Below are 25287 nucleotides of genomic sequence, written 5' to 3'. Positions count from 1 at the left end.
CCTTCAGTGCTTCTGACAAGCAGAAAGGTCAAAAAAATCAAAAGTCTGCTTTTCTTATTGATTGAAAAGATGCTCAGCAAAGTAGAATCATCCTTTAAAAATAATTAACTCATTTATAATCCAAAATGTTATGCTTGGACATGCTGCATCCAAGTAGTATCATTTTTGGTGATACCAAAAATTGTTTGTTTAGACTGTAGAGGAAGGTGTATGTTTTAATAAGCTGTTTCTGGTGATGATTATCTAATGTTTCCTGTGCTGAGCATGCCACAATACTTTAATTCTTTTAAGTGTATCTGATAGATGATAGTGACTATTAGTTTTTGAATAAAAGAGATTTCAAACATACTTAGTTCACATGTGCTTTGTAAGGGCTATTTTTCTTTTCAAAATGGATGTGAATAAGTTAGCATGTGTGCTATTTTTCAACTTCACACTAACTAAAATTAGCAAGTATTGATCTTTAGTCTGGATTATCATTTATTTCTCCATATATACACAAAAGGCATCGGAACTAATTGCTGCATTGTACTCTGAAACAGGAGTAAATTGGAGAGATGTCTTTTTTTTTTTTTTGGAGACGAATGGGTTTATTAATTTCCTGCAGAGACCTTTCCTATGCATCCTTTTGAGATTAAGATCTAGCATTGATTTGTGATGCTTCTTTTTTATGACTGCCTGTACCACTGATGTGATTCTATCATCCTTTCATTTGGGATGCAAGAATCTTAGCTGTTGCTCTTCCTTCCAGGTGGGGAGCATTTTGAACGGCATGTTAGATCAGAGCTTTAGGGACCGTGCTCTGCGCAAGCAGCAGGGAACAAAACTGGTGACAGCTGTGCTAAGAAACTGGGAGAAGCTGGATGGCTGGTGGGCCAAAGGTTCATCTGCTGAGAGCAAAATGGCACTCCTGACCCTGCTGGCAAAAGTTCTGCAGGTATGTACTGCTTTGTGAACTTCAGGTAACCTTTCTGGTTCTGTAGGGATTGCATTGTGTTTTCAAGAAATGCTGTTCAGATCAAATGTTTTATGTTTGGGGTCTAAAAAAGAAAAAAAGGGAAAAGTTGGGCCTTGTTAGAATCTGGGTGTTTTTATTAGCAAAGTACCAAAAAATTTGAGGCAGGTGGAAATTACTAGATATTGCTCTTCTTCCCCTCTACCACCTTTTTTTTTTAAGCTGTTCTCACGTTTTAGGTACCTGTTTTCCTTTTGGAGAATGGGTACAAGTACAGAAAGTGAGCTCTGAGTAGTCTCTGGAACATTCTTTTTCATGTTGGCATCCAGAAAATCACAGTGGAGGGGTTCTACCCATATTAACAAACTGCAGAATTATCTTTACTTTACACATTTAATTTCTGTGATACTGAGATTTTGGTCTGGGCCTTTTTTCTCTGTTTTGAAAACATAATTTTCTACTTATCCTTTTGGGATTTTTGTAGGCACTTGTAAAAAGTAGTTGTGCACAAATACGCTCACTGATAACTGTTGAGCATAATTTTTATTTTTTATAATTATTTATTTGAAACTTGAATTATTTTAAAGGGACGTGTTAGGACGCAGAATGTGAACTGTATTGCTGGATTAGCTGGCACTGACATGGCCAGTAGGAAATTTGGCTTTCAGAAGGAGATTAATATTTTTTTTGAGTTGAAAAATACCCAACATGATTTTGTTCGTACTGTGTAGGAGCTTTTATAGTTCTTCTTTTAAAACCAAAATCACTCTGTGTGTGCTTTCTGTTAATTCATTGTATTTTTGGAAATAAATAATTCTATAGCTCAAGGGCTTTTTATTATGCTTTATTACAAATCTCTTTAACTACTTAAAAAAACGCCAAATTTATTATTTTTTTCTGTCTTTCCAGATAGACTCTTCAGTTTCTTTCAATACCAATCATGAAGCATTTACAGCTGTTTTTAATACCTATACCAGTCTACTTACTGATCAGAATTTAGGCTTAAATCTTAAGGTAAATAGCTCACTTCAGCAGCTTCCCTACCCTGCCCGGTTTACAATGTTAGTTGTTCATGTAATTCTGTTATTTGGCCTAATTTTTATCATGGACTTCTGGATTTTTAGTCTTCTGTTCAATATCCTAGAACTTGTAAATCATCCTTTTTGTTCTTCAGACAGAAGGCACTATCATAGATGCCATGCTTTGGTTTAAGGAGCTTTTTTTTTCCCCTTACTCAGCAGAAAGGAATGTAAATTTTAGAGGAAAAAATTAGCATCAGTTGCAAGTTGTTGGGTTCTCCCAAGTGTTCATTTGAGAAATGACAGCTAAACAGGCTTTTAGCAAGGAGTGGGCATTTCCTACGGGTCAAATGATGAACACATGTCATGATTTGTACATCCATATCTGTCCATTAGTACTGGTACTGATGGAGTAGCTGCTGTATGCAGCTTGGTCAGGAGAGGGAGATAGAGTACTGCAGACTGAGAGTTATAAAAGATGCTGGTTGGACTAGAGTAATAAAAAATTGTGTACTCATGGAAGTTTTGTGTAGTTGTTTCTCAACCAGCCTGCCTTTAATTAGGCAAAGTTTTGTACTTTCCTGTGCGTTCAAAATAAAGAAAGTTTGGAATTTTGCTTTAGCTACAAGGTGATGTATTAAATCAGTGACTTATGTGAGAATCAATGCTTGCTTAAAAGAACAGTGAGATATTATTTATAGCCATGTCAGCCATGAGGTATTAATTAGCTTTTACTCTTACTCAGCAGTGACATGAGAGTTAAAGACTGTTTTCTGATCCAGAAACTGGAAAGAAAAGCAGCTACATAACATATTTTTATTAGTACACTAAGCCATTGAATCAGTGAGAACAGCCACTGCTGCCGTTTTGTGGTCCTATTCAACTGGCTTCATAGTTAAAGAATAACTTATTTTTTTAGTGTGAAACTGTCTCTTTTTTATGTTTGTTTTTTTTTTTTCTTCAGGGCCAAGCAGTGATAATTCTCCCGTTCTTCACTAATTTGACAGGAGAAAAGCTTAATGACCTTAAGAATGCTCTGGATCAACTTGTAGCTTTCAACTTTCCCATGAGGTCTGATGAATTTCCCAAAGGAACCTTGAAGCACAATAACTATGTAGACTGCACTAAGAAGGTCAGTATTTTTAATGAATACATAATTAGAAGCCAAAATGAACTGTGTCTGGAAACTGTTTCATAGGATCTGGAATTAAAGGGAGAGATTTTTGGTTCACATAAGGAGATCAGCTTTTGTGTTTCTGGGTTATGTTTTTATCCAGAAATTGAATCTACAGAAGCACATTAAATAAGCACATTAAAGATGCACATACTTCTGTGCATCTGCTTCTGATCAGTATTAAGAAACAATTACATCATTAGATTGAATTATTTGATCCACTGTGGCTTTTCATGTGACGTGTTGCTGCTTCTTCAGTTTTTAGATGCATTAGAATTGTCTCAGAGTCCAATGTTGTTGCAACTGATGACAGAAATCCTCTGTAGGGACCACAGGCATTTCATGGAGGATTTATTTCAAGCCAGCTTCAAAAGAATTTCCAGAAGGTGAGTTTAGTCCACTGGATTTTGTGCTTGTTCTCATTGAATTTTTGCTGAAGCAAATGTGCTTCTTGTATTTTATTGTACTTATAATAGTGATTATTTACACTATAAAGTTTTATGTAATAGTTTTAATTCAGATTTTGCTTTTGTCTTTACATTTTCAAAGTATTTCCAAAGTGTGAGCAAGTGACATCCGTTTCCAGATTACACTTCCAGTGCCTGTGGAAATTTGGAAAGCCTTCTGTGAATAAACTTGTTCTGAGATAATCCAGTTTTAAATAGCACTTGTTTGTTGTATATTTGCTATCCCTATATAACCACTGACCACTTATTGTATGATCGCTTAAGCTGATAGTACTTAACCCCTTTGAAAATACAACAATGCACTTACTTAATTGAATAATTCCAGGGTAAATTGTAGACTCAAACATGCTCTCTCCACAGAAGAGGTATTCAGTATCTCTTCCAAAACCAACATTCCAATTTTTGATAGGCTGTTGAGTAGTGACTGTAGTGGAGCATGCAGTTTCCTGGACAAAGTCATTTACCTTATGACCATATCCCATTTTTGAAATTTTTGCTATAATAAAATTATTCAGAATAGCAGATCATCTAGTACTGGAACACTTGATAGCCACAGTTCTTTTTTTCCTTTGGTTTGCCTACATATCTCACATTTACTGGATTAATTTTTTTTAGGTTGTTTAGTGAAAAGGAACTGAGAAGGTTAATGTTTCCTTTAGTATTAATTTATTAAAGATACACAAACAAGTTTGCCATCTCTTGCAGACTAAGAAGCAGAGGTGGGCTTTTTTGAGGGATGCATAATATTTGGTAGTTCAGCCAAGATCTTGCATGTCTTGTAGGATAACCCAAGAGGGCATGAATGCAGTCAGTAAAAAATCTAAATGTCCTAAGGGTGTGAGACATAAGTGAAGTCTGGTGAAAAAGTTTCCATTTTGAGATTTCCATCTTGTTTAGGAGCCCCACTGACAAGCAAGTGCTACTGTTGGACACTGTTCACAAAATGTTCCGAAGTGAGGAGCTTCTTTCAAATGCTGCTCGCCAAGCGTTTGTGGATCGCTCCCTCCTCACTCTCCTGTGGCACTGCAGCTTGGATGCACTGAGAGTATTCTTTGGCAAGATTATAGTAGAGGCTATGGATACACTTAATTCCAGGTTTACAAAGGTATGAATTACTTTTTTTTTTATTTAAGGTTAGGGAATTCTAAGAAAGTGTTGATGTTGGTGTGTACATTTTGCTGAACTTTGAATGAAGCACTGATAAAAACGGTTTGATTTCTAGTTTCTGTATCCTAGAACACTTATAGAATTTGATTATTACTGATAAACTTTTATTTATTCCCCAACACATTGTTCCTTTGGAGTTAATGCTTGTTTGCATATCTACTGTATGTAAAAATTGAAGTTGGAACGTTATCTGTATATATCTGAAGGGGTTTCTCAAAAGCAAAAACCCATTGTAACACTGAAATATAAAAGCTATGTAAAATTGTAGCCTGTTACTATATGGTGGGAGAGGTTTTCAGTCATGAAAGCTCCATAATGAAAGCTCTGAAATTAAGTACGTTACTTCTAGAGAAAGAAATACACCTGTAATCATTGCAAAGGTTCTTCAGCAAGGGATTAGGAGCACATATCTTCCTTTCCCTGTTTACAGCCTTTTTTCCAATTTAAGAGTATAGTTGCATGCAATGATCTTGTTGCCAGTCAAGGTCTCTCCTCTTGCTATAGTTCTTCAGTCCCATGGTTTTCCTGGTGCATGTTCACAGGCAGCAGGATGAGCAAGATGCTGAAATTGCCAAAGTTTAGTTATAGCTATTGAAACAAAATGCTAAAACTATGATCTATGTAGAGTCACCCACACCATGTTCTTTTTGCTGTAAGTGTTGGCACCAAAATGAGGTGTATAAAGAAACTCATGAATGACACCAAGGATGATGGCAATGTGTGTTTTGCTTACATGTGTGATGAGTCTGAGCTGTCACTTGGTACTCTGCTTATTTTCCTCCAGTATCCCTATAAAAATTCAGGCCAGTTATAGTAAAGAGATCTCACCAGACAAGCATGGGCCGACCAGTTTTAGTAACTGCACTACACGGGAACTCAGAATCTGTCAGTCTTTTAGTATCATCAGCTCTTTTCTCTGTTTTAGAAGGTAGAAGTAAGCTGAAGGCTGTCTAAGAAATTTAACTGCGGAACTATTAGAAAGGACAAGAGTCAGGAAATTTCCTTCTGAGATTCTGCTTCTTTGTTTCTAGTCCCATGAACATACTTTTGATACACAAGTTACCAAGAAAATGGGGTATTATAAGCTGCTAGAGGTGATGTATGTGCGTCTTTCAAAAGAGGAAGTTTATTCCAAGGACTCTAAAATTAACCAAGCTTACCGTGGCTCCATGAGTGTAGAAGGAAATGAACTTACCAAGACACTAATAAAGTAAGACGATAGTTTATTTTATTTACTTTATATTTCTGATGACGTTTTGACCAAATATTCTTTTTTAAGTAGGCCATATGAAACAAAAGATGGTTTTGTTCAAGGGTAAATATAATCTCTTACATAGCTTTTGATTTTAAATTAAATACACAATCTTGAGTTCGATAGAATTATCTGTAGTGTAAATCCTGTGTTACAATAACCTTTGCCTCCTACTTTTGTAGGTTTTTTTTTTTAATTTGTTGAGCTTGTACATTTATTTTAACTTTTCAGTATGATTCTTAGCCTTTAATTTGTGTTTTCACAACTTTAGTTTCAATATACTCACGCTTCTATGTGGAGTATGGCTCTGTATTGCAAAATTGGTATTTATATGACTGATGAGAAGATGGGATTGATTTTTATTTGCATTTCATAATAGAGCAGCACACCCAGTAGGAGTAATTGGATTGATCATCATTACAAAGGGGGACAAAAGAGAAATACTGAATATATATTTTAATTTGTATTGTTTCTTTTGTTTAATATTCAGAGAAAAAAATAAGATGCCTGAATTGCTGTTTGTTTTGTTTTGATTTTTGTTTTACAATACTATGTCCTATGAGGACTTCAAAGAATTTCTTGGCTATGATTTGCAGATCTATAACTGGCTTTGTGCCAAAGACCTTTAAAAATCACATCTAAACTATTTCTTCTAATCCATAAAATACCTTAGCATGCATGTCCATTCATAATTTTTTGGCAAAGGACCATGAGAGAAGTTAATTTATACATCAAAATGAACATTCATCTTATCTGAACATAACCTGTCATCACATTTCTGACATTAAGGACTCCTGTCTAAATACTTGGGGAGGTTTTCTTTGTCATTGCTGAATGGTTCCATTTTGGTTCCATTTACCTGCAGGATACTTGAACAAGTCTGAGGTGGTTTAATTGGATACTGCTTCCTTGAAATTCTGTTGGTCTCTGATTGGAAGCCTTCTTGTACTGCTTAATGAAAGACTTCTGATGGTGTTTTCTTGCCTGTTTGTGTTTAAGGTCGTGCTATGATGCATTTACAGAAAACATGGCAGGAGAGAGTCAGCTGCTGGAGAGGAGGAGACAGTATCACTGTGCAGCATATAACTGTGCTATTGCTGTCATCAGCTGTGTCTTCACTGAAAGTAAATTTTATCAAGGCTTTCTTTTCTCAGAAAAATCAGAAAAGGTGAGAAGCTTTTGTTGCTGTTAGAAGGCTTCCAGAGCATGAGACACAAAGTGATTTTACTGATGGCAATAAATCAAAGAATGAAACCTGAATGACGTGCAATTATACTAACAAACTACCCAGTGAGGCAATAGAAGGAGTGGTAGCTGATGAAAGTTTTACCAGCTGTTTGGGAATGGGTGAAGTAGTGATGCTGTTTTCCTTCCACTCCCAATCCATTTTCTATAATAAGAGGAAAAAGCCCCTATTGTTTAACTTTTCCAGTGCTTGGAATATACTTGAATAAGAGAGACCTTTTTACAGAGCACATTCTGTGATATGAATTCTTGAGTGGTTAAGTAGCAAAATTCTTTTTAGAGTACTGATGTAGAAGAGAAAATATGCCACACTTTCTATGCTGTACAATGATCTGTTGAATTTTTTTAAAGAAGAAATAAAATATATTCAAAGCAATTGTTATTGTGCGCAGCATTATAATTTTGCTATTTCAAAACATGCTTTTTGCAGAACTTGCTGATTTTTGAAAATTTGATAGACCTGAAGCGTGAGTATACATTTCCTGTTGAAATTGAGGTGAGTGAAATTTCTGGCCTTTGGTGTTTCTAACTAAGAAAAGGATATGACTTTAACAGTGTAGTTACTGAAGATGAGGTCAATTCTCATATATGGAGAAAGAGGATACAAAAAATTGAGTATTCCTCTAATTATTTAAAATATGTCTTTCTGAGAGAAATCCAGACCTGAAATGTGGAACAGACCTATAATGCACATAACTTTTAACATACTTCTTAGTGTACTTACTTTGATAGTGAATGGCTGTTGGAATAAAAAAAATCAGTTGTTTCTCTGTAGCATTAATAATAAGAATTTACAGCATGACATTTCCATTCATGTCAAATGGTTTTAATCATTTTTTTGTATCTCTGTAAATAAAAAGTGTAAGTAATCAGTATTTTTTAAAATTAATTAACTATTTTTAAAAATTAAGTAATTAGAACTTTATTTCTTGCTGTTTAGGTGCCTCTGGAAAGGAAGAAGCGGTACATTGCTATTAGGAAGGAGGCCAGGGATGCAGGGAATAGCAGCCAAGGTATGAAAGTCATTTATGGTGATGAAAAAAATGCTTTCTTACCTGCCATATAGTGTTTCTTGATGTGTTCTTCACTGGCTTCTACAATAGCAGGAACAAATAAGTGTTCAATGTATTTCATCTAACAGTCAGTTCCTACCTACCCTCAAGTTTTAGTGGGCAGTAAAGGCTTGTTTCTCATAATTACCTTGATTAATGGACTGTTCTTCTTTCCTGTCTAGATGAACCCAAGTATTTAGCTTCTTCATCATACATGATGGATAGCAGTTTGAGTGAGGAAATGAGTCAGTTTGATTTTTCTACTGGAGTCCAAGGCTTTTCTTACAGCTCCCAAGACGTTACAGCTGGCAGCACTCGTTTCAGGAGAAAGGTAATGTAGTGACTTATGTACTGTGAGAAAGTTTTATGTTTTTGAGGAATTGCATACATTTATTGGGGTTGAGAAAGAGAAATTTATAGTCTTCTGTATTTGTTCTACCTGATTGAGAATGGGTTCCTCCAGAAGATGAGGGAGGGGACTTGAGCTGGTTTCTGTCACTTTTCTTTTTTCCTCTCCACTGTCTACAGCTGAAGAAAAATAATGCTCCATTGGGTTTCTAAAGCTGAGTTGTGTGAGTGAAGTCCAGCCTGAGTTGTAAAAAGATGGTTTGTACTGCACTCAGGCACATAACCTTCCTCTGATGCATAACCATCCTCTGATGGTTATGTTTTGCTGTTAGGCATCTGGTTTCCTCATTTCCCCCTTTGATTGGTCTGTGACAGAACTGGCTGTATCACTTGGATAAAATAAATAATCAAACAATTATTTTTCTTTTTCTGTTGTTGTGGCACCTTGTATTTAACTGTTGCTCTTGGGAGATATTAAATGTTGTTCTTTCAGCAAAGACTTGAGGTTGTGTTCCTTCTGCAATCAAGGAATGCAGAAGGATGCAACAGTAATGGTGTTAGAATAGATATGTGCTAAGAAACAAAGCTTGTAAAAGTATCATAGATACTGAAGACACAATCTGTCAAAAGAACTGTCAACATTGGTGAAGATAACTGTTTCCATGTTTTGGAGCAAGGGGGTGTTTTAGCTGCAGGGAAGTTAAGCGAGATAGGAAGTATGCTTCTAGTTTGCCTAGTAATGTTGTAATTTCTAACTAAACAATTTTCTTTTACTCTGTGTAGTAAAAGACAGCTGCTGCAGATGCTGGTCAGTGTGAAACAACACATCCATAAAAATAGAGGTGTTCATATATTCTTTGAGCTATGAAATGAGATTATTTCTTGGAGGTTCAGCTTAACTCCTCCTGCTTTCAGCATTTGCCACACCTGTCCTGGCAGGTAGTAAAGTCAGAGTAACATAAAGTTGGCATCTGTTGGCACAAAAAGTAAAGAATGTGCAGACCTGGTGCATGCATTTGGGAGGTGTCTGTTTGAACAACACATTTGATGTAATCAATGTAATCCCAGTTGCACACACTGAGTGTGTAGCCAAATCTAAGCACAGATAAGATCAGAATGACTCATGGCACGATTGGGATTTAAAAGAAAACACAGTGCTGTTATTAACCGTAGTAACACCTTTTTTTTTTCAGGAGCCCACAGAATACAAGGTTTTAAATGATGAGATGGAACTGGAAATGGATGAATTCAACCAACATGAATGTATGGCTTCTATGACCTCTCTGATTAAACATATGGAGAGGAACCAGATCACACCCAAAGTGGAGGAGGCCAGTATTAACTAAAAAGTTGGCATTTTTCTATTAATACTTCCAAGAAAAGAGAGTCATGATTGATTCCCTTAATTTATTTTCTTGGCTATATTATAGAGAAACCTGGGTAGTGTGAGCTTGGAGCTTTTTGAGTTGGTAAGCCTGTTGTGTACAAGACATGATTTGATTTTTGCTCATCTGTTCTAAATTTCAGGGGACAGTTCCAGTAGATCTTCCTCTTTGGATGAAATTTCTTCATGGCAAATTAGGAAACCCATCAGTACCATTAAATATTCGCCTCTTCATAGCAAAACTAATTGTTAATACTGAGGATGTGAGTAATTTTTATTCATAATATCAAATGTGTAACACTTGCAGGGTAAAATATTTCAACTGAGACCTTTGGGGCATTCAAATTGAGTAGTTTGCCTTGATAAAAGGGAATGCATTTATGGCCCAAAATTCCAGATAGTGCAAGTATTTTCAATGCATTATCAATACTTCTTCTCCCATATTCTATAACTAGAGGATGTCCACAGTGTGTCTCTTCTGGAAACACAAGTAGTGTATTCATTGATACTAGGCAAGAGGTGGGGTTGATTATACTTTCCATCTTCACAGGAGCAAATACAATGTTTTATTAGTGGGCACAGATGAGTCCTATAGAAACACTTTGAGCTAAATGGTGTCCTTGTTGCAGAAAGATACTAAGATAGCACAACATGTGTTTGCTTGAGAAGCAAGGTTTTCCAACTCTCATTCTTGGGTAAAACATTCTCAACCTACTTCATACAATGATTTTAAAGTATAATGATTCTGTCTGGAATATTCCAAATCCAAAAATGCTGAATTTCAGGATTAATTCAATAACCTTTATATCTGTTCAACGCTACTTTCTTAGTAAAGCTCTCTGAAGAGGAAGGGTAGATGAATGACATACCCTTTCAAATCCTTTACAGACAGATATTCTAAGGGAGAGCCATACTGTCTGTGCTCTAGTGAAATAATTCACTTTCTATGGTTAAAGATTTCTAAGCAAAAGTGAGAAATGTAGCTATGGATACTTTTTATTTTAAAATGTTTATGGTTGTTTCCTCAGGGTTTGAGCAAAGTCCTAAAGAGGTTGGTTTAGCAGTCTTACCACTAATGTTCATTGAACAACAGGTTGCTAAATAATTGGGTAATTTGTACTTTTTCTTTGATTCCCTGTAGGTATTCCGGCCTTATGCAAAGCACTGGCTTGGTCCATTGCTGCAGCTTGTTGTTTCTGGAAATAATGGAGGGGAAGGGATTCATTACATGGTAGTAGAAATAGTAGCTACAATCCTTTCCTGGACGAGTGTAGCCACTCCCAAAGTAAGGAATTATGAAATTAATTTTTATTGTTATTGTGACTGTTTGGTAAAGAATGATTGAATTTGTTTTTATGCTCTTAAATAATTGTATGCATCAGTCCACTTTTACATTTTACAATTCTTTTGCATATTAACTTCAAACATAAATTGTTTACTTACTTGCTTTCATAAAACAATATATGTCTTCTCAGAGTCACTATGTTTATTTTTGGTCCTGGTTTTTGTAGGGGAATATTAAGGATGAGATTTTGGCTAACAGATTGCTTGAATTCTTAATGAAGAATGCATTTCACCCAAAAAGAGCTGTGTTCAGGCACAATCTGGAAATCATAAAAACTGTTATAGAGTGTTGGAAGAACTGTCTCTCCATACCTTACAGGTAAGCACTTGGACAATTGCTTTCCTTTATCAATATATCAAAAATATAAGTGAATGGTATCAAAAGGCATGGGAAGGTAAATTAGGTAAATTCAGCTGCAATAGTAAACTTTTTGTCCCTACAGTGAACAGCAGAACTTCAGAACTAAACTCTCTAAAGATTGTAAATTAATTTGTAAAACAACAAGGAGAGATACATGGGAAAACACATAAAAGGTTATAGCAGCAGCAACAAAAGCAGGAGTAATCTCTGCAAAGACATTTTTTATTTGAAGTTTTGAATGTTATCACTGAATATTGGTGCTGTCTTATTAAGACTTGTGCTGTCTGCAATGCTTGTGAACATGTCACAAGCATTTGTGTGGGCTTACAATCTCTTTTCAGTTGTTTTGGTGTGGGTTTCTTTGCAAAGGCTTCTTCATTGAAGCTAAATATCTACTGCTTTCTGACAATATCTCTTTGATGGGCTGTATGTGTGCATGTAAATCCCTGTATACAAAGACAGTGAATGACTTACGGTGTCTCCGTTTTGGGGTTTTCATGTATATCATTGCTTTTGTGTTTTTATCCAACAGTTTAATATTTCAAAAGTTTTCTAGTGGAGACCCTGATACAAAGGATAATTCAGTGGGAATTCAGCTGCTGGGAATTGTTCTAGCTAACAATTTGCCACCCTTTGACCCAAAGTGTGAAATAGATCGTGCCAGGTGAGAAATGCAGTTTTTTGTGAATGATCTTGAAAAAAATTTTAAGCCAAAGAGAGCAAGTTTAATTTGTCAACAGGAGGTGTGGGAGCTTGTTCTTTGGAATCCTTTGCTATCATCTGGCAAATAATATTTGCCATACATATATATGTGTGTGTATATATATATATATATAGCAATACTTCCCTATCTACAAATTGCAGACCACATTTATTTGGGAAAGTATCTAGAAGGTTGTACCCTTTTCTACAGTGGGTGCCAGGCTGCAGTTTGTGGAAATTCGGAGTCAGGAATTGCTAAAGCAGAGATTTGAGACACTGCAAGTGGAAAATGCATGTTGTACTGTATTCAGCTCTTCTGAAAGCAGTCACTGTGACTGTGGGCAGCTCGTATGAATTTTTTGCTTCAGTTTAAAGTTGTGTGCTGGAGCAGTGGCTTACAGCAGATCTATCTTTTGTGCTAGGTATTTTCAAGCTTTGACCAGCAACATGGGCCTACTAAAGTATAGAGAAGTTTATGCAGCTGCAGCAGAAGTTTTGGGACTTGCTCTTCAATACATTGCTGAGAGAGAAAATGTAAGTGAACTCTATTTTGCATTTGACCTTTCCTGTCTTAATTTTATATTAATCTTTAATATGACTACTCAATTCAGATCCAAAAATGAATGTATTTAAAACTCAGTGGTCAGAATAATTAAAAATTCAAACTACTAACTCAACAAGAAAAGAATTTGAGGGCAGACTAAGTGCAGAGTTTTTGCCTTGCTCTTTTGGAGCTGACAGTGAATGATCTCTTTCTGAGGCTTTGTTCAACTTTTGCCAGCCAGCAACACTAGCACAGTATGTTTTAAAGTTGGGGGTTTTAAGATGAAAAGGAGAACAGGTTGGGAGGTTTGGAACTACCTTTTGAATAACTGTATCTGAGACCAGTTATTTTATAGGTAGTGGATAAGGTGAGTGCAAAACTGTTACTCACCAAATCCTGCGGTGCTAGAACTGAGAGATTGTGCTTGGTGATCACAGAAGTCAGTTTGAGACATATGCTAGAAGTAATTCTCTGCACAATTGTTTGGGAACTTCTGGAGTTTGGTGCCAGAAGAGGTGTTAGGGGTAAGCAGATCAGCAGATTCAAAGGGAAATTAGGTAAATTCATGCACAAAAAATGTCGTGGACAGGTTCTAAATGCAGGAGACAGCAATGTACACACAAAGATCCTTAATCTAATGACAAATGTTTGTTGGGTTGTGTAAGAGAAAAGGAGGACAAAACACAGCCAGGGTCATGTGTTCCCCCTAAATATAATTCTGTGACTGCTGTTGGAGAGAAAAATACCAAGATGTTGGCTAAGTGGAGTATTAGCCAGACCTTGTAGGTTATTCTTCCTTCTTTCCTTATTATCCTCGCTTCTTTCCCCACTTAATTGCATTCTGGTTGTTCTGTCAAAGTTTGTAGAGCATGTTTCATGAATCTTTGTTAAGTCTTTCTCAGTCTTTCAAGTTCCATTATAAGCAGTATTTTGAATAAATGAGCAAAGATGGTTTAAGTTTTATCCTGAACAACGCTTATTCCTTTGATGTTAGTTACAGGTTGCTGGTTGTTTTTCACCTTTTAATAAAAATGTCTAATTTTTTTACATTCATTAGTTGAAATCTTCTATACTGAATGAGAAGCTGTTTATTATGTACACAAGCACACTAAGCAACTTGTATTACACAATTGAGGTGTTCCAAACCAATGAAAGGGAGCTCACAAATATATTTTTAAGTTGCAGTCATGTGTTTTAGCCAGGCAGAGCTATACAGGACCCATGAAGCGCCATAAAGGTTAAGATAAGTTGGCTGGCTCTCGCTTAGTGAAATGCACGAGAATCAAACAGTATAGCACTAAAACCATGTTTCATTAAGGTGGTTATGATTTTCATGAGTATCCTGGTCTTACTGTCTTTCTCATTTTCAGATACTTGAAGATCCAGTTTATGATTGTGTTATAAAACAACTGAAGCATCATCAAAACACACAACATGATAAATTTATTCAATGCTTGAATAAAGTTGTTAAGAATTTTCCACCTCTTGCTGACAGGTATGTCATGATTTATGTGGTATGTTGACTGTAAATCTAGAGGAAGAATAGAGAATAACTTGCTTTTCTTTGTGGGCTTCTGGTTATGTTAAGGTTTATGAATGCAGTATTCTTTTTGATACCCAAACTTCATGGTGTGATGAAAACCTATTGTCTGGAAGTAATAATGTGCCGGGCTGAAGAAATTCCTGATCTCCACTTGCAGTTAAGGAGTAAAGACTTTATCCAGATCATGAATCATAGGTAAGTAGTCATGTGATGATGATGGTAGTTCAAGTTTCTTGATAGCATTTTCTTTGCTGCCCACAACATTTTTACATTCAGAAGCATTTATAATTCCCCTTCACTTTTTGGTCATTGTTTCCCAAATTTGAGCTGATGTAATCTGGGAGTTAAGATGGTTAGCTCATTGTGAAAAATGAATGAACACCTCTAAAATAGCCTTAGGGTGAAACACCAGTGGAATGTCAATTTCTGTAGTTTGTATTAGTTTATTTATATTCTTACTCTTAGACTGAGTGCAAAAGTGTTTACCTAAAGCCCTTTATGCAAAACTAAATATTGTTAAAACATAAACTGATCTTCTCCTTCTGTATGTAGCAGTGATGAGAAAAGCAATGTAATTTTTTTTTCCTCTCTTCTTTCAGGGATGATGAAAGACAAAGGGTTTGTTTGGATATAGTGCACAAGATGCTGTCTAAATTAAAACCACTGGAACTTAAAGAGCTTCTGCCTGGAGTGACAGGGTTCATTTCTCACCCTTCTGTAATATGTCGACAGCGCATGTATGATATCCTGATGTGGATTTATGATAATTACAGGTATGTGTTCACTGCAGATGTTGTCTTTCGGGGGTTTGTCACAGGCAGAGTGAAAGTGTTTGTAACAGTCTTCCACTTCATGTTCCTTGGTGAGAGATTTTTCCACTTGTCAGAAGAATAGAGTCTGTGATTTGCCTAACTGGCTCTGGCCTTTGGTGTGACAAATTTATCACTTCCAGTAAGGGATAAATACTTGGACCAGAACTAGCATTTTGCATCACCACAGCAGGATGGCATAAGAGGTCTTAACTTTGATGCTCCAGCTTTTTTTCTTGTTGCTGGAATTTGTAACTAGTGAAAATTATACATTAAAGAAATTTGCTTTTAGCTAGAAGATAGATTAAGGCACATGGGTGTGATCAGGATCACTTAGATCTGGTAGATCTTAAATGGTCTTTCTGTTTGACCCCTTAAAATAGGGAACAGGCACATACTCAGTTTGACAAGTGGGTTGCTGTTGAATTATCTGACTTATTTGGGTTTTATGTGTGTTTTCCCAAGATAACTCTTTGAATGAACATTTATTGCGAAGAAAAGGTACAGTCAATCTTTACTCCAGCATCACTTGTGAAAAGCATTCTCTGCCTGTTTTTTTCAGATTCAACCTTGCAAACTTCATAATCAATACCTAACATTAGCTTATTAGATAATTTATTTTATTAGTAGTGGAGATATAAGGCATTTTTGGCAAGGAAGACCTCATGTTATGTTATTGTGCCAAGTTGAGATTTTTATCAGAGGGTATATTCCTCCTTTTTGTCCCACCATCCTCATCCTCTTATTTTGCTATGGATTATTTGAGGGAAGTCATTAAGAGATATTTTTCTCCCACCATCAGTGATCCAGAAAGTCAAGCAGATGATGATTCTCGGGAGATACTCAAAGTGGCAAAAGAAATGCTGCTTCAAGGACTGATTGATGAAAATGCTGAACTGCAGTGAGTAAAGAGTGTTGTGATAACTGTCTGAAATAAAAATCCCTCCATTTCTCTTACTTTGTTTATAGCAAAAGAGTTGATCCCCTTAGAGGTTTTTTTAAGTATTTCTATATAAAAGAGCAACACTGAGATAATACCATTTCCTTTTCTTAAAATAAGTTAATTTATGAAATTTCATCCCATGGTGTTACACCAAGTGTAGGTGAAGCATTTGAATGAATTTCTAAGCCGTGGTGAGGTTGTTTCATGATGTTAAACCTAATTCTGCATTAATGTTCTGGAGTTTTTGAACACGGAGGACCCTGCTATACACAAGCACACAACAGTAGATTAAATGTTGGATTTTTAGAAATTCTTTTGATGAAGCAAAAGATGAAAGAGGACATATTGGTGCTTCTCCATCCATAGCACTTCTCAAAAGGAAAAAACTTGACAGAAATAATTTTTTCAGAGTTAACCTTTTATATGAGGCGCAGAACATGGTAGATTAATGAGGAATTCAGTGTAATTCAATGGAAGATTATTGTCATGAAAGTGTTAGTTTAAGGCCTTAACAGCTTATTGTTTTGGGGTTTTTTGCTGGTGGGTTTGGGGTTTTTTTCCCTTTTCAACTTGGCTTTTTTAGAAGTCAGTGGTGGGGGGTGATTCTGTTTGAAAGTAACCAAGAATAACTTTATTCTTTGCCTTTACAGGTTAATTGTTAGGAATTTTTGGAGTCATGAGACAAGGCTGCCCACAAATACTCTTGACCGCATGCTGTCATTGTTAAGTTCTTTCTATTCCACCAAGACTGAAACACATTACTTGAGTCTAATCACAAATTTTCTGCTTGAAATGACTAGCAAGAGCCCGGATTATTCCAGAAAAATATTTGAGCATCCACTGTCAGAATGCAAGTTTCAGGTGAATTGTAGTGGGTTGTTCTGTTTGCAACTATGTGACAAATTCTGCTCTTTAATGTAGTTACAACTTAGAAAAGAATGGCATAATGAAGGAGATTTTTCCAAGTGTTTTGTGCTCCAGAGTTAACAGGTGCAGCAGTTATGAGTTGTGCACAATATCAGAAGTTTGATGATTTTGTGGGGGCAATAATTGTACTTTCTTTGAAAAAATATTTAATTATAATATATAGTATATTTAATATATAGTATATTTAATTAAAATAATACACCAAGAATAGTTGATTTGTAGAGTACTGAAATGCTAAAAAGAGGATAGCAGAGAGAAGCAGCATCAACTGGAGAAATACTGTCAAGAAACAGGAATACTGGTGCAAGAGCTGTAAATCAGTCCTCAGCTGACCAGTCTAAGTTAATGAGCTTTTTTTACTGAGCTATGGAGAACTTCTACATGTTTGTGGTTTGTTGGGGTTACTTTTATATATAGTCAAATTTTGCCCCTATACATGGGAGAGGGTTTCGATTTCTGGACTGTAATTTCTGTCATCCGGCTCAATGAAGAAATGCAGAAATCCTCCATCTTTATTGTTCTTCTTAAAATCTTTCTTTGTTCATAGGACTTTGTAGTTGATTCCAGCTGGCGTTACCGAAGCACTGTGCTCACACCAATGTTTGTGGAGACTCAGGCTTCTCCAAGTACCCACAGGAATTTGTCACAGGAACGATCCCTTTCTCCTTCTGGGTCAGTCCGTGGGCAAGTGAGGGCTACCCAAAGGCAATATGAATTTACACCTACACAGCATGGCAGTAAGTCCAGAACAGTGTTTTCTGAAATGTTCTTTTTTGCTGTAGGAGTGAAGTAATTTCTGCTGCATATGATTTTTTAATATAAAAGTGTAAATATGTTTAGTATTTTGTTTTCCAGGGCTTTTCTTTCGTGTGATACGAGAAAAAAAAAATCACATTTTTATTAGTCCATACATATTTTATGTTCTGCCTAATGTTAAAGAAACGCTGTCTTACCTAGCAGCTTGAAATCTGTTCTGCTCTTAAACACTAGGAAATTATATTTTTGGGAGAGAAAAAATACCTGCCTCAGAGATGTTTTCATTTTATTTATATCTGAGTATGATAGAGTTTTTTGGCAATTTCTTTTTACAGGTGGTAGAAGTTCTTTTAATTGGCTAACTGGAAGTAGCATTGACACATTGGCAGAGTATGCAGTTCCTTCATCCTCCGAATCCTTGTCTTCATCCATGCTGTTGGTTAGCAAAAGGAGTGAAAAATTTAAACAAGCAACCTTTAAACCAGTGGGGCCAGATTTTGGGAAAAAAACATTGGGTTTGCCTGGAGATGAAGTGGACAGCAAAACTAAAGGTCTGTAAGCCTTACTGTGCAATTTCCATGCAATTAGTACACTTTTATAAACCATCCTTGTCAGTTATTTGGCTGGCAGCCCATTGTCTTTGAGACAGCCCAGTTGAGGTTCACCTTGAGAGATTTTGTTTCCAGGAGTGTGTGATGATACATAACATGTGACAAAAAACTACGACTGTGCTAGGAATTGTAAAATTATATGTTGCTCATTGAAAGAACTGGCTGGATGAGAAAACAGTCAGTGTGATCTCTGCATTCCTACCTCTCCCTAACAGGATCACAGCATGAATATCAGACAGTTCTGACCCTTCTGTTTTAAATTTAACTCTTTAAAGAAGAGATCTCTTTAAGTGTATTTTCTAAACCATTTCAGCTGTGCTGACATGATCTCCAACATTTTGCAATCTGTCATTAGAAGTCCTTGCTTTTTTCTGAGAATACTCCTTCCACACAGTAAATAAGTAAAAAATATCAGTACTGCTCTGAAGTAACTTAGAGTCCTTCTCCCTCTTTAATCCTTGTCTACATTGCCATTAAAATTTTGACCAAGAGGATGACATTAGGAGTTCATGCAGAGTTATAAAGATCAACCTTTTCAGTACCTGAGAGGTGTTTCAGGGCAGTTATGACTAATAGAATGCAGTTCATGCAGAGCTACAGAAATAGAGAGGTCAGTCTACCTTCCAGGTAATCCCTGGTCTTCTACCCTGGAGAATACCAGTTACAGTAGTATGTTTTTGTTTGCTCACTCTCCTTTTCTAGGAAGTGGACTGAGCTGACAGTCAGTTAAGTGGCCTTTCCCCATAACTGTCCTGAGCAGGAGTTGATCCAGTGGCAGTTCTGTAATCGTACTTAAAAAACACTACAGTACAATATTCATACTAAACAATATTTTAATATCTTTTAGCACGCCTTTACTTAGGGAGTTATATACTTTCTGGAATAGAGTGCAAATGCCATGCATGCCTTTGAGAGCTTAAAATAAATCTGGCGTATGGGGCATTTTTGTTCATGAGTTTTAGGGTCTTTCCCTGTACAATAGTTTGATCTTTATACCTCATCCATGCACCTAAAGTCTCTATATAAATGCTTAATATCTCTTCTCCTAAGAGCAACTTAATTTTTTGTCATTGACTAGCTTGTTGAAAGGCTTTGTATTTACTTGCTAGTAAATACAAAGATGGTGTTTGTTTTTATATGATGCTTTTGCCTTAAATCTGAAAGGAAAAGCTGTGGACATGATCATATGTTCCTTAGGTATGGAAGAAAGAGCAGAAATTCTAAGACTTCGGAGACGTTTCTTGAAGGACCAAGACAAACTCAGTCTGATTTATGCCAGAAAAAGTCTGGCTGAACAGAAAAGAGAAAAGGTAGTCAATCCAAATGGGTTTAAAACTTCAAGTCTCAATGCATTTGCAGTCTTGTACTTCATCTCTTGTAGTACCTTCGGGAAGAAGTGGTAGGTGTAAGGTACTGGTTGCTACTTTAAGAGCTTTAGAAGGTTTAATTTGGAAATAATGCTATTTATGGCCCTAAAGCTAAATGATGTTACTTAGCATGGGTGAGAAAAGAGCTGGATGATAACACTTCCAGTCTACCACTTAAAATGCATTAAATGATTTTATGTGATGGGAGTCCCTAACAGTTATTGGGAAGCCCTTTACAGTTGTCATTCTGGAAACTAGGAGCCTTAGAGCTGCAATACACTGCAGAAACTGTTGGAGAACATTATCCAGTGTCTAAAGGTGAACTCAAAAATGTGGTACAGCTGATGGACTACCCAGAACTGGTTTGAACTTGTAACCTGAGGTAATGTCAGTAATAATCATTTGCTGAGTGTTTCTCAAGGCCAGAAACTTACTACTTTGTGGGTTTTCTGGTTGTGTTATGTACCTGCAATAAATCTAAGTGTTTTTAAGCTCTGTAGCAGTTTTTCAGACATCGCTGTTACTAAAACTAGCACACATTATTGTCAAAAAATGATAGTATTTAGTCCCAAGAGCAGGAACCCAGGATTGAGAGCTACCAGTTTGAGACACTCCTGTAATACTCTGCAGATGCAGACAACTGTGTAAACAGAACTTATGTCTGGAAGAACCACACAAGCACCTATTTTAGCCCATTTATGTTTACTTGCAGGCTAAAGGTACCATTTCCTCCCAGCCTACAAGAGAGAACCTGTAAATGTGTTCTGTATGGCAATCCAAAATACAACCAACAAAATCCCCTGTCTTTTAAACACTTCCACTGATGGTGTTTCCTCCACTTCTGTGGGAGGTTTGTTCCAATGCCTGACCACTCCTTCAGTAAAATTTTTTTTCATATTTTTCATAATATCTAATTTAAACCTCTCCTGGCAAAGCTTGAGGCCATTTCCTAACTCTTTTTTTACATGATTAATGCATTTCAGGAGATAAAATCTGAGCTGAAGATGAAGTATGATGCCCAGGTTACTTTGTACAGAAGTTACCGAGTGGGAGACCTTCCTGACATCCAGATTGAATACTGCAGTCTCATTGCCCCTCTGCAGGGCCTTGCCCAGGTCTGTCTGCTTTTCAAAGGTCGTTTGTGAAGTTTTCTGGTTCTGTAGGGAACGCATCATGTAGCTAGGCAACCAGTTTGAAAATGGATTTGTAGCTTTGCAGTCAACCACTGTGATACACATTTAAAGACTCTGTTTTGAGGGAGTGTTTCTCCTGTCCCTGTGCTGGTGCAGTGCTCAGAGAAGAGGCTTTGTTTCTTCCCTCACCTGAGCAGTTGAGGACTGGATACACCAGCTGTTGTCCATTTCCTACAGGTTCCTCTGCTTGAGAAACAAATGGTGGTCTCTGCAGACATTATTGCAAAGGACATCTCTCAGTTCAGTAACAAAACAGCCATTTCTCTTCTATTATATGTCTGTCACAGACTTGTAAAAACACAAATGAACTTAGTATGACTAAGACTGGACTCAGTCTGCTCAGTAAAGCTGATCTAATATTCCTTTTCCTACATGAGAGTGGTAGAAACTGTACTGAACTCAACAGTAGACTGAATCCCATTTTACAGCCTTTGGGAAGTCACAGTCTTCCTGATTACCTTTGTGTTTCATTACTTTTGATAGTCCCTTATCTCTCTGTAAAGGATGGAAGTAGCACACTCACGAGTGGAGTGTTAGATAAAGAGTTAGACCAAATTACAGACCCATGATAGACCAAGATGCATAGGATTATGTTGCACACACAAATGTGTTTCTGGATTGAAAAAATGCGAGGAAAAATCTCAGATGAAACTGTCTGTCTGTACAGACAGTCTGTCTGTCTGCCTCAAGTTTTAGGACCAGGTCTCCTCACATATTGATGTCTTCTTTTTTTCCTGAAACTCACGTCATGGACTGTGGTATCCCTAACATGATATTTGGTGTCTGGTTCCTGGTTCATAACTGGGAGTTGTGAGCATGTGAAAATTGCAAATTCCACCCTCTCCACTGACACTCTGGCCTGAAAATCTGCATTGCCTTAGAGTTTCTTTAAGTAGAAGAATTAAAATGGTGTTTGAATGTGTAGTACAGTAATTCCCAACATAGGTGAGATGCATGCCAGTTTAAATAGTCCACTCCCAAAGCGTGCCTAGGGATTAGGTACAGGGTGGGTCATATCTTTTAATTTTATTTAACAGTCTGTTGTGTCACAGCAAAGTTCAGTGGCCTTACTGTTTTTATTGTCATTCACAGAAAGATCCAACGTTTGCTAAGCTACTTTTCAGCAGTTTGTTTAGTGGAATTTTTCATGAGGTAAAAAAATCTAAAAACCCTTCTGAGAAAAACGCCATTGTCCAGAAGCTGCTGAACGACTTCAATAATTTCCTCAGTATGAGCCTGTCATACTTTCCACCCTTCATTGCTTGCATCCAGGTAAATCCTGATATATGACATGAAAGTAACTGGATATAATGTGTCTGAATGTGTGATAAACCCAGGGTAGTGAAGGTCAAATACTGTCACTGAAGTTTAGACAGAGATGGAAGGAGAATTGTTAACCAAATGGGTATTTCAAGTGACACTTAAGGTGAACAAGGTAATTGATACCTCTGAACTGATTTTTCAAGGTTTCTACATTTCTGATCTCTAGAGTTTGAGTCACCTTGTAATGTTTTAATTGCATCAATAACAAGAAGAGGGTTGATTACAAATGAAAGCTATTTCAATTGAAGTGGGAATTGAGAACAATTGAAAGGGTTCTGTGGGTGTTGTGCTTATCTTCCTGTTTCTGGGAAGTGCTTACTGAGGAATTCTTTGATGTCTTGAGGATATCAGTAGCTGTCAGACCGTTTGTTGTTAGTCTCTCTTGTTTATTTTTTTCAAATTAGTCCCCCGAAGTAGTTGTCTGGGGATTTCCAGTAATGAAGGTAGGGCTCACCAGAGGATGAGTGGGTGCACCACAGTTTTTTCAGTGGAGAGGAAACACGAGTCTTTCTGTTGTGAGAATATACTGACCTGGAATAGATTGTGAATTTTAACCCAGTCTTTTAACCCAGTTTTCAGAGAGATAAAAAAACATTGTCCCAGCACCTGTTAAATACCCACTGTCACTGTATTTAATGATTCTTATCAACTGTATTGATGTTGTGATTCCTGGCTCTCAAAGGAATCTTTTTTTCAGTGGCAGCTGATGGTTTCTTTTTTGTTATGGAAATTTAAATACTTTGTGACAGTAGGTATCCTTCCAAATACAAGAGAACCATTTTAGTTTGAACTAGCTTTGTAAACAGAGAGAAACTTTGCTTCTTAGTACTTGTAATTACACATCTGAAAAAATGTAATTTCTTGTTTACTTTTTTTCTGTGCAGCTGCATAAAAGGTCAAATACTATGGGGATTTTTCTGGTCTGTCTTGGTATTTTTTGAGCCAACATCTCACAATAGCTATCTGTTAATATTCCCTCTTGACACTGCATTTGTTGGGTCCATCTTGATGATATTATTTGTGTTGAATTATGCTGTCTAGACCCTGCTAATAACACTGTTGCATTAGGCTACTTTTTTTTCTGAATAGACATAAAATGGAGACTCAAGAAGTAGGTAGATTCAATTTCATCAAAAATACAGACTTTGTAAGAGCAATAAGAGCATCTCCTTGCCATCCTCATCAATAACAAAAGTACAATATCATGAAGTCCAAACACCCTGCAAGCACTGAGAGGAAGTTTTTTCCCAGTAGGGAATTGAGTTCACATTGATCAAGAGAGCAGCCTGGGAGAGTGTGAGCAAGAGCACAGCAGTGTCAAGGCTTTCATTTGACTCACACATGTGGGTCCTAGTGGATTGGTCATTTGGAAGTATACAGCTTTTCTTTCCTGTATCCCAACAGCATAATAAATACTGGCTGGTTTCAGAAAGGCTTCCTGCTTTACAGTTTCCTTCTGCTTGTTTGACTTCTTAATCTTCTACAGGTTCATCAGGTCCCATCAGGAGAGTAGCTTGGTGGATTGAAAGAGCTAGTTTTGTCTACACATGTAATGTTAAAATTGACTATGAAGCTCTGGAATTCACTTTCAGGGCAGATTAAGGACCAACTGAAATACTAAAAGAGTTAACTCCATGACAAAAGTTTACATGGCCTCCAAAGAGATGCTTGGCCTCTGAAGAACATATAATTGCCTTAGAAATGTTTTAGCTGCCAGGCCAGCTTGGATGCCATTCTCCCTAATCTTTGAACATGTGGTGCAGGTAGACAGTGCTCATTGCATATGGAGCAGGGGACATTTCCTCTGCTTTGAGAAGTGATCAAATAGTCACCAAAATGCACTAAATAGAAAGATACCTCTTTTGATGTGGGATGATGTCTGTAAATTTTAAGTTTGGGAGGACATATCCTTACATTTGCACAGTTCTTACCCTTTTTTCTGTGGTGTGAGAAAGGGCTTTTGACCTTACCTTAGCAAAGTTGTTCTTAAGGTTTTAGATTTTTGTGCAGTTGTCACTGTGTTCCTGATGTAACCCCTAAAAGCCGGCAGTCAAGGAATGTGTCTGGGGCACGTGTGCAGCTAATTGAAATTGCATTAATAGTAATTGAAATATATATGCTAACCCCTCATTGGGATCTGACTGGTCTGTAACTCGGGAAGCTGCAAGAGGCTGTGGGTTTTTTGAGTCCCAACTCAAGTCGTGTCATGAGTTTGCTTATGCCAGATGCCTCTTCTGTAGTTTCTGTGGTGGTTGTCATTTATCAAAGAAGTGTAACTTGGTTGTTCTCAGTCTCCTGTTGCAATTTCCAAACAGTGCTTTCTTTTCACATTGTATCCTTGAACATGCTGTGTTGCAAGAATCTGATTTTAATTTTTATTCTAAAATGTGGTGCTGTTTCTTGTAATGAAAGCTATACTGCACCTCTTCCATGTAGTGAATTTTTTTCTTCTGTTTATTTAACATATTATTGTGGCTTTTCTTTAGCGGAAAACAAAACAAAGGAAAAACCTAACACTGAATTTAATAGACATGCTGCTTTCTTGATTTATTACCTGTATTTAGAGTAGTGATTTAAGTATTAAAAAAAAAAAAAAACTTCAACTAAACAAGAATGTTTATCCCTGAAGAAGAGATTATTCTGTAGTTGGACTAATGTTAAATATGCTAAAGAGAAGTATTGTCATGTCTTTAAATCAGGTAAGGGTAGACGAGTACAGTACTAGAGGAGCCTAACAGGTAGTTGTGATGTGCTAAAACTGGCTGAGTGTGTGCATAGAAAGCCTCCAGCTCAGAGAAGAC

General features: G+C 36.7%; 1 protein-coding gene across 2 annotated transcripts in view; it reads left to right on the top strand.

Moving 5' to 3' along the window:
* The window catches only part of PRKDC (protein kinase, DNA-activated, catalytic subunit), an 82683-nt gene that overhangs the window by 31658 nt on the left and 25738 nt on the right, over positions 1 to 25287 (top strand). For both annotated transcript variants that reach the window (XM_005418378.3, XM_031066529.1), the window contains 26 exons: positions 752 to 937; positions 1865 to 1969; positions 2939 to 3106; positions 3407 to 3534; positions 4513 to 4720; positions 5814 to 5992; positions 7034 to 7202; positions 7710 to 7775; positions 8220 to 8292; positions 8514 to 8662; positions 9873 to 10010; positions 10207 to 10326; positions 11205 to 11348; positions 11575 to 11726; positions 12301 to 12432; positions 12893 to 13004; positions 14385 to 14509; positions 14603 to 14752; positions 15157 to 15330; positions 16169 to 16267; positions 16960 to 17170; positions 17784 to 17973; positions 18328 to 18543; positions 19801 to 19913; positions 20954 to 21085; positions 22256 to 22435. In XM_005418378.3, coding sequence (XP_005418435.3) covers positions 752 to 937; positions 1865 to 1969; positions 2939 to 3106; positions 3407 to 3534; positions 4513 to 4720; positions 5814 to 5992; positions 7034 to 7202; positions 7710 to 7775; positions 8220 to 8292; positions 8514 to 8662; positions 9873 to 10010; positions 10207 to 10326; positions 11205 to 11348; positions 11575 to 11726; positions 12301 to 12432; positions 12893 to 13004; positions 14385 to 14509; positions 14603 to 14752; positions 15157 to 15330; positions 16169 to 16267; positions 16960 to 17170; positions 17784 to 17973; positions 18328 to 18543; positions 19801 to 19913; positions 20954 to 21085; positions 22256 to 22435 — 3819 coding nt within the window. The remainder of the gene's footprint in view (positions 1 to 751; positions 938 to 1864; positions 1970 to 2938; positions 3107 to 3406; positions 3535 to 4512; positions 4721 to 5813; positions 5993 to 7033; positions 7203 to 7709; positions 7776 to 8219; positions 8293 to 8513; positions 8663 to 9872; positions 10011 to 10206; positions 10327 to 11204; positions 11349 to 11574; positions 11727 to 12300; positions 12433 to 12892; positions 13005 to 14384; positions 14510 to 14602; positions 14753 to 15156; positions 15331 to 16168; positions 16268 to 16959; positions 17171 to 17783; positions 17974 to 18327; positions 18544 to 19800; positions 19914 to 20953; positions 21086 to 22255; positions 22436 to 25287) is intronic.

This window comes from Geospiza fortis, unplaced genomic scaffold, assembly GCF_000277835.1.
Source record: "Geospiza fortis unplaced genomic scaffold, GeoFor_1.0 scaffold53, whole genome shotgun sequence".
NCBI classification, from domain to species: domain Eukaryota; kingdom Metazoa; phylum Chordata; class Aves; order Passeriformes; family Thraupidae; genus Geospiza; species Geospiza fortis.
The sequence above is the reverse complement of the archived record's forward strand: the minus strand, read 5'-3'. Positions and strand labels throughout refer to the sequence as shown.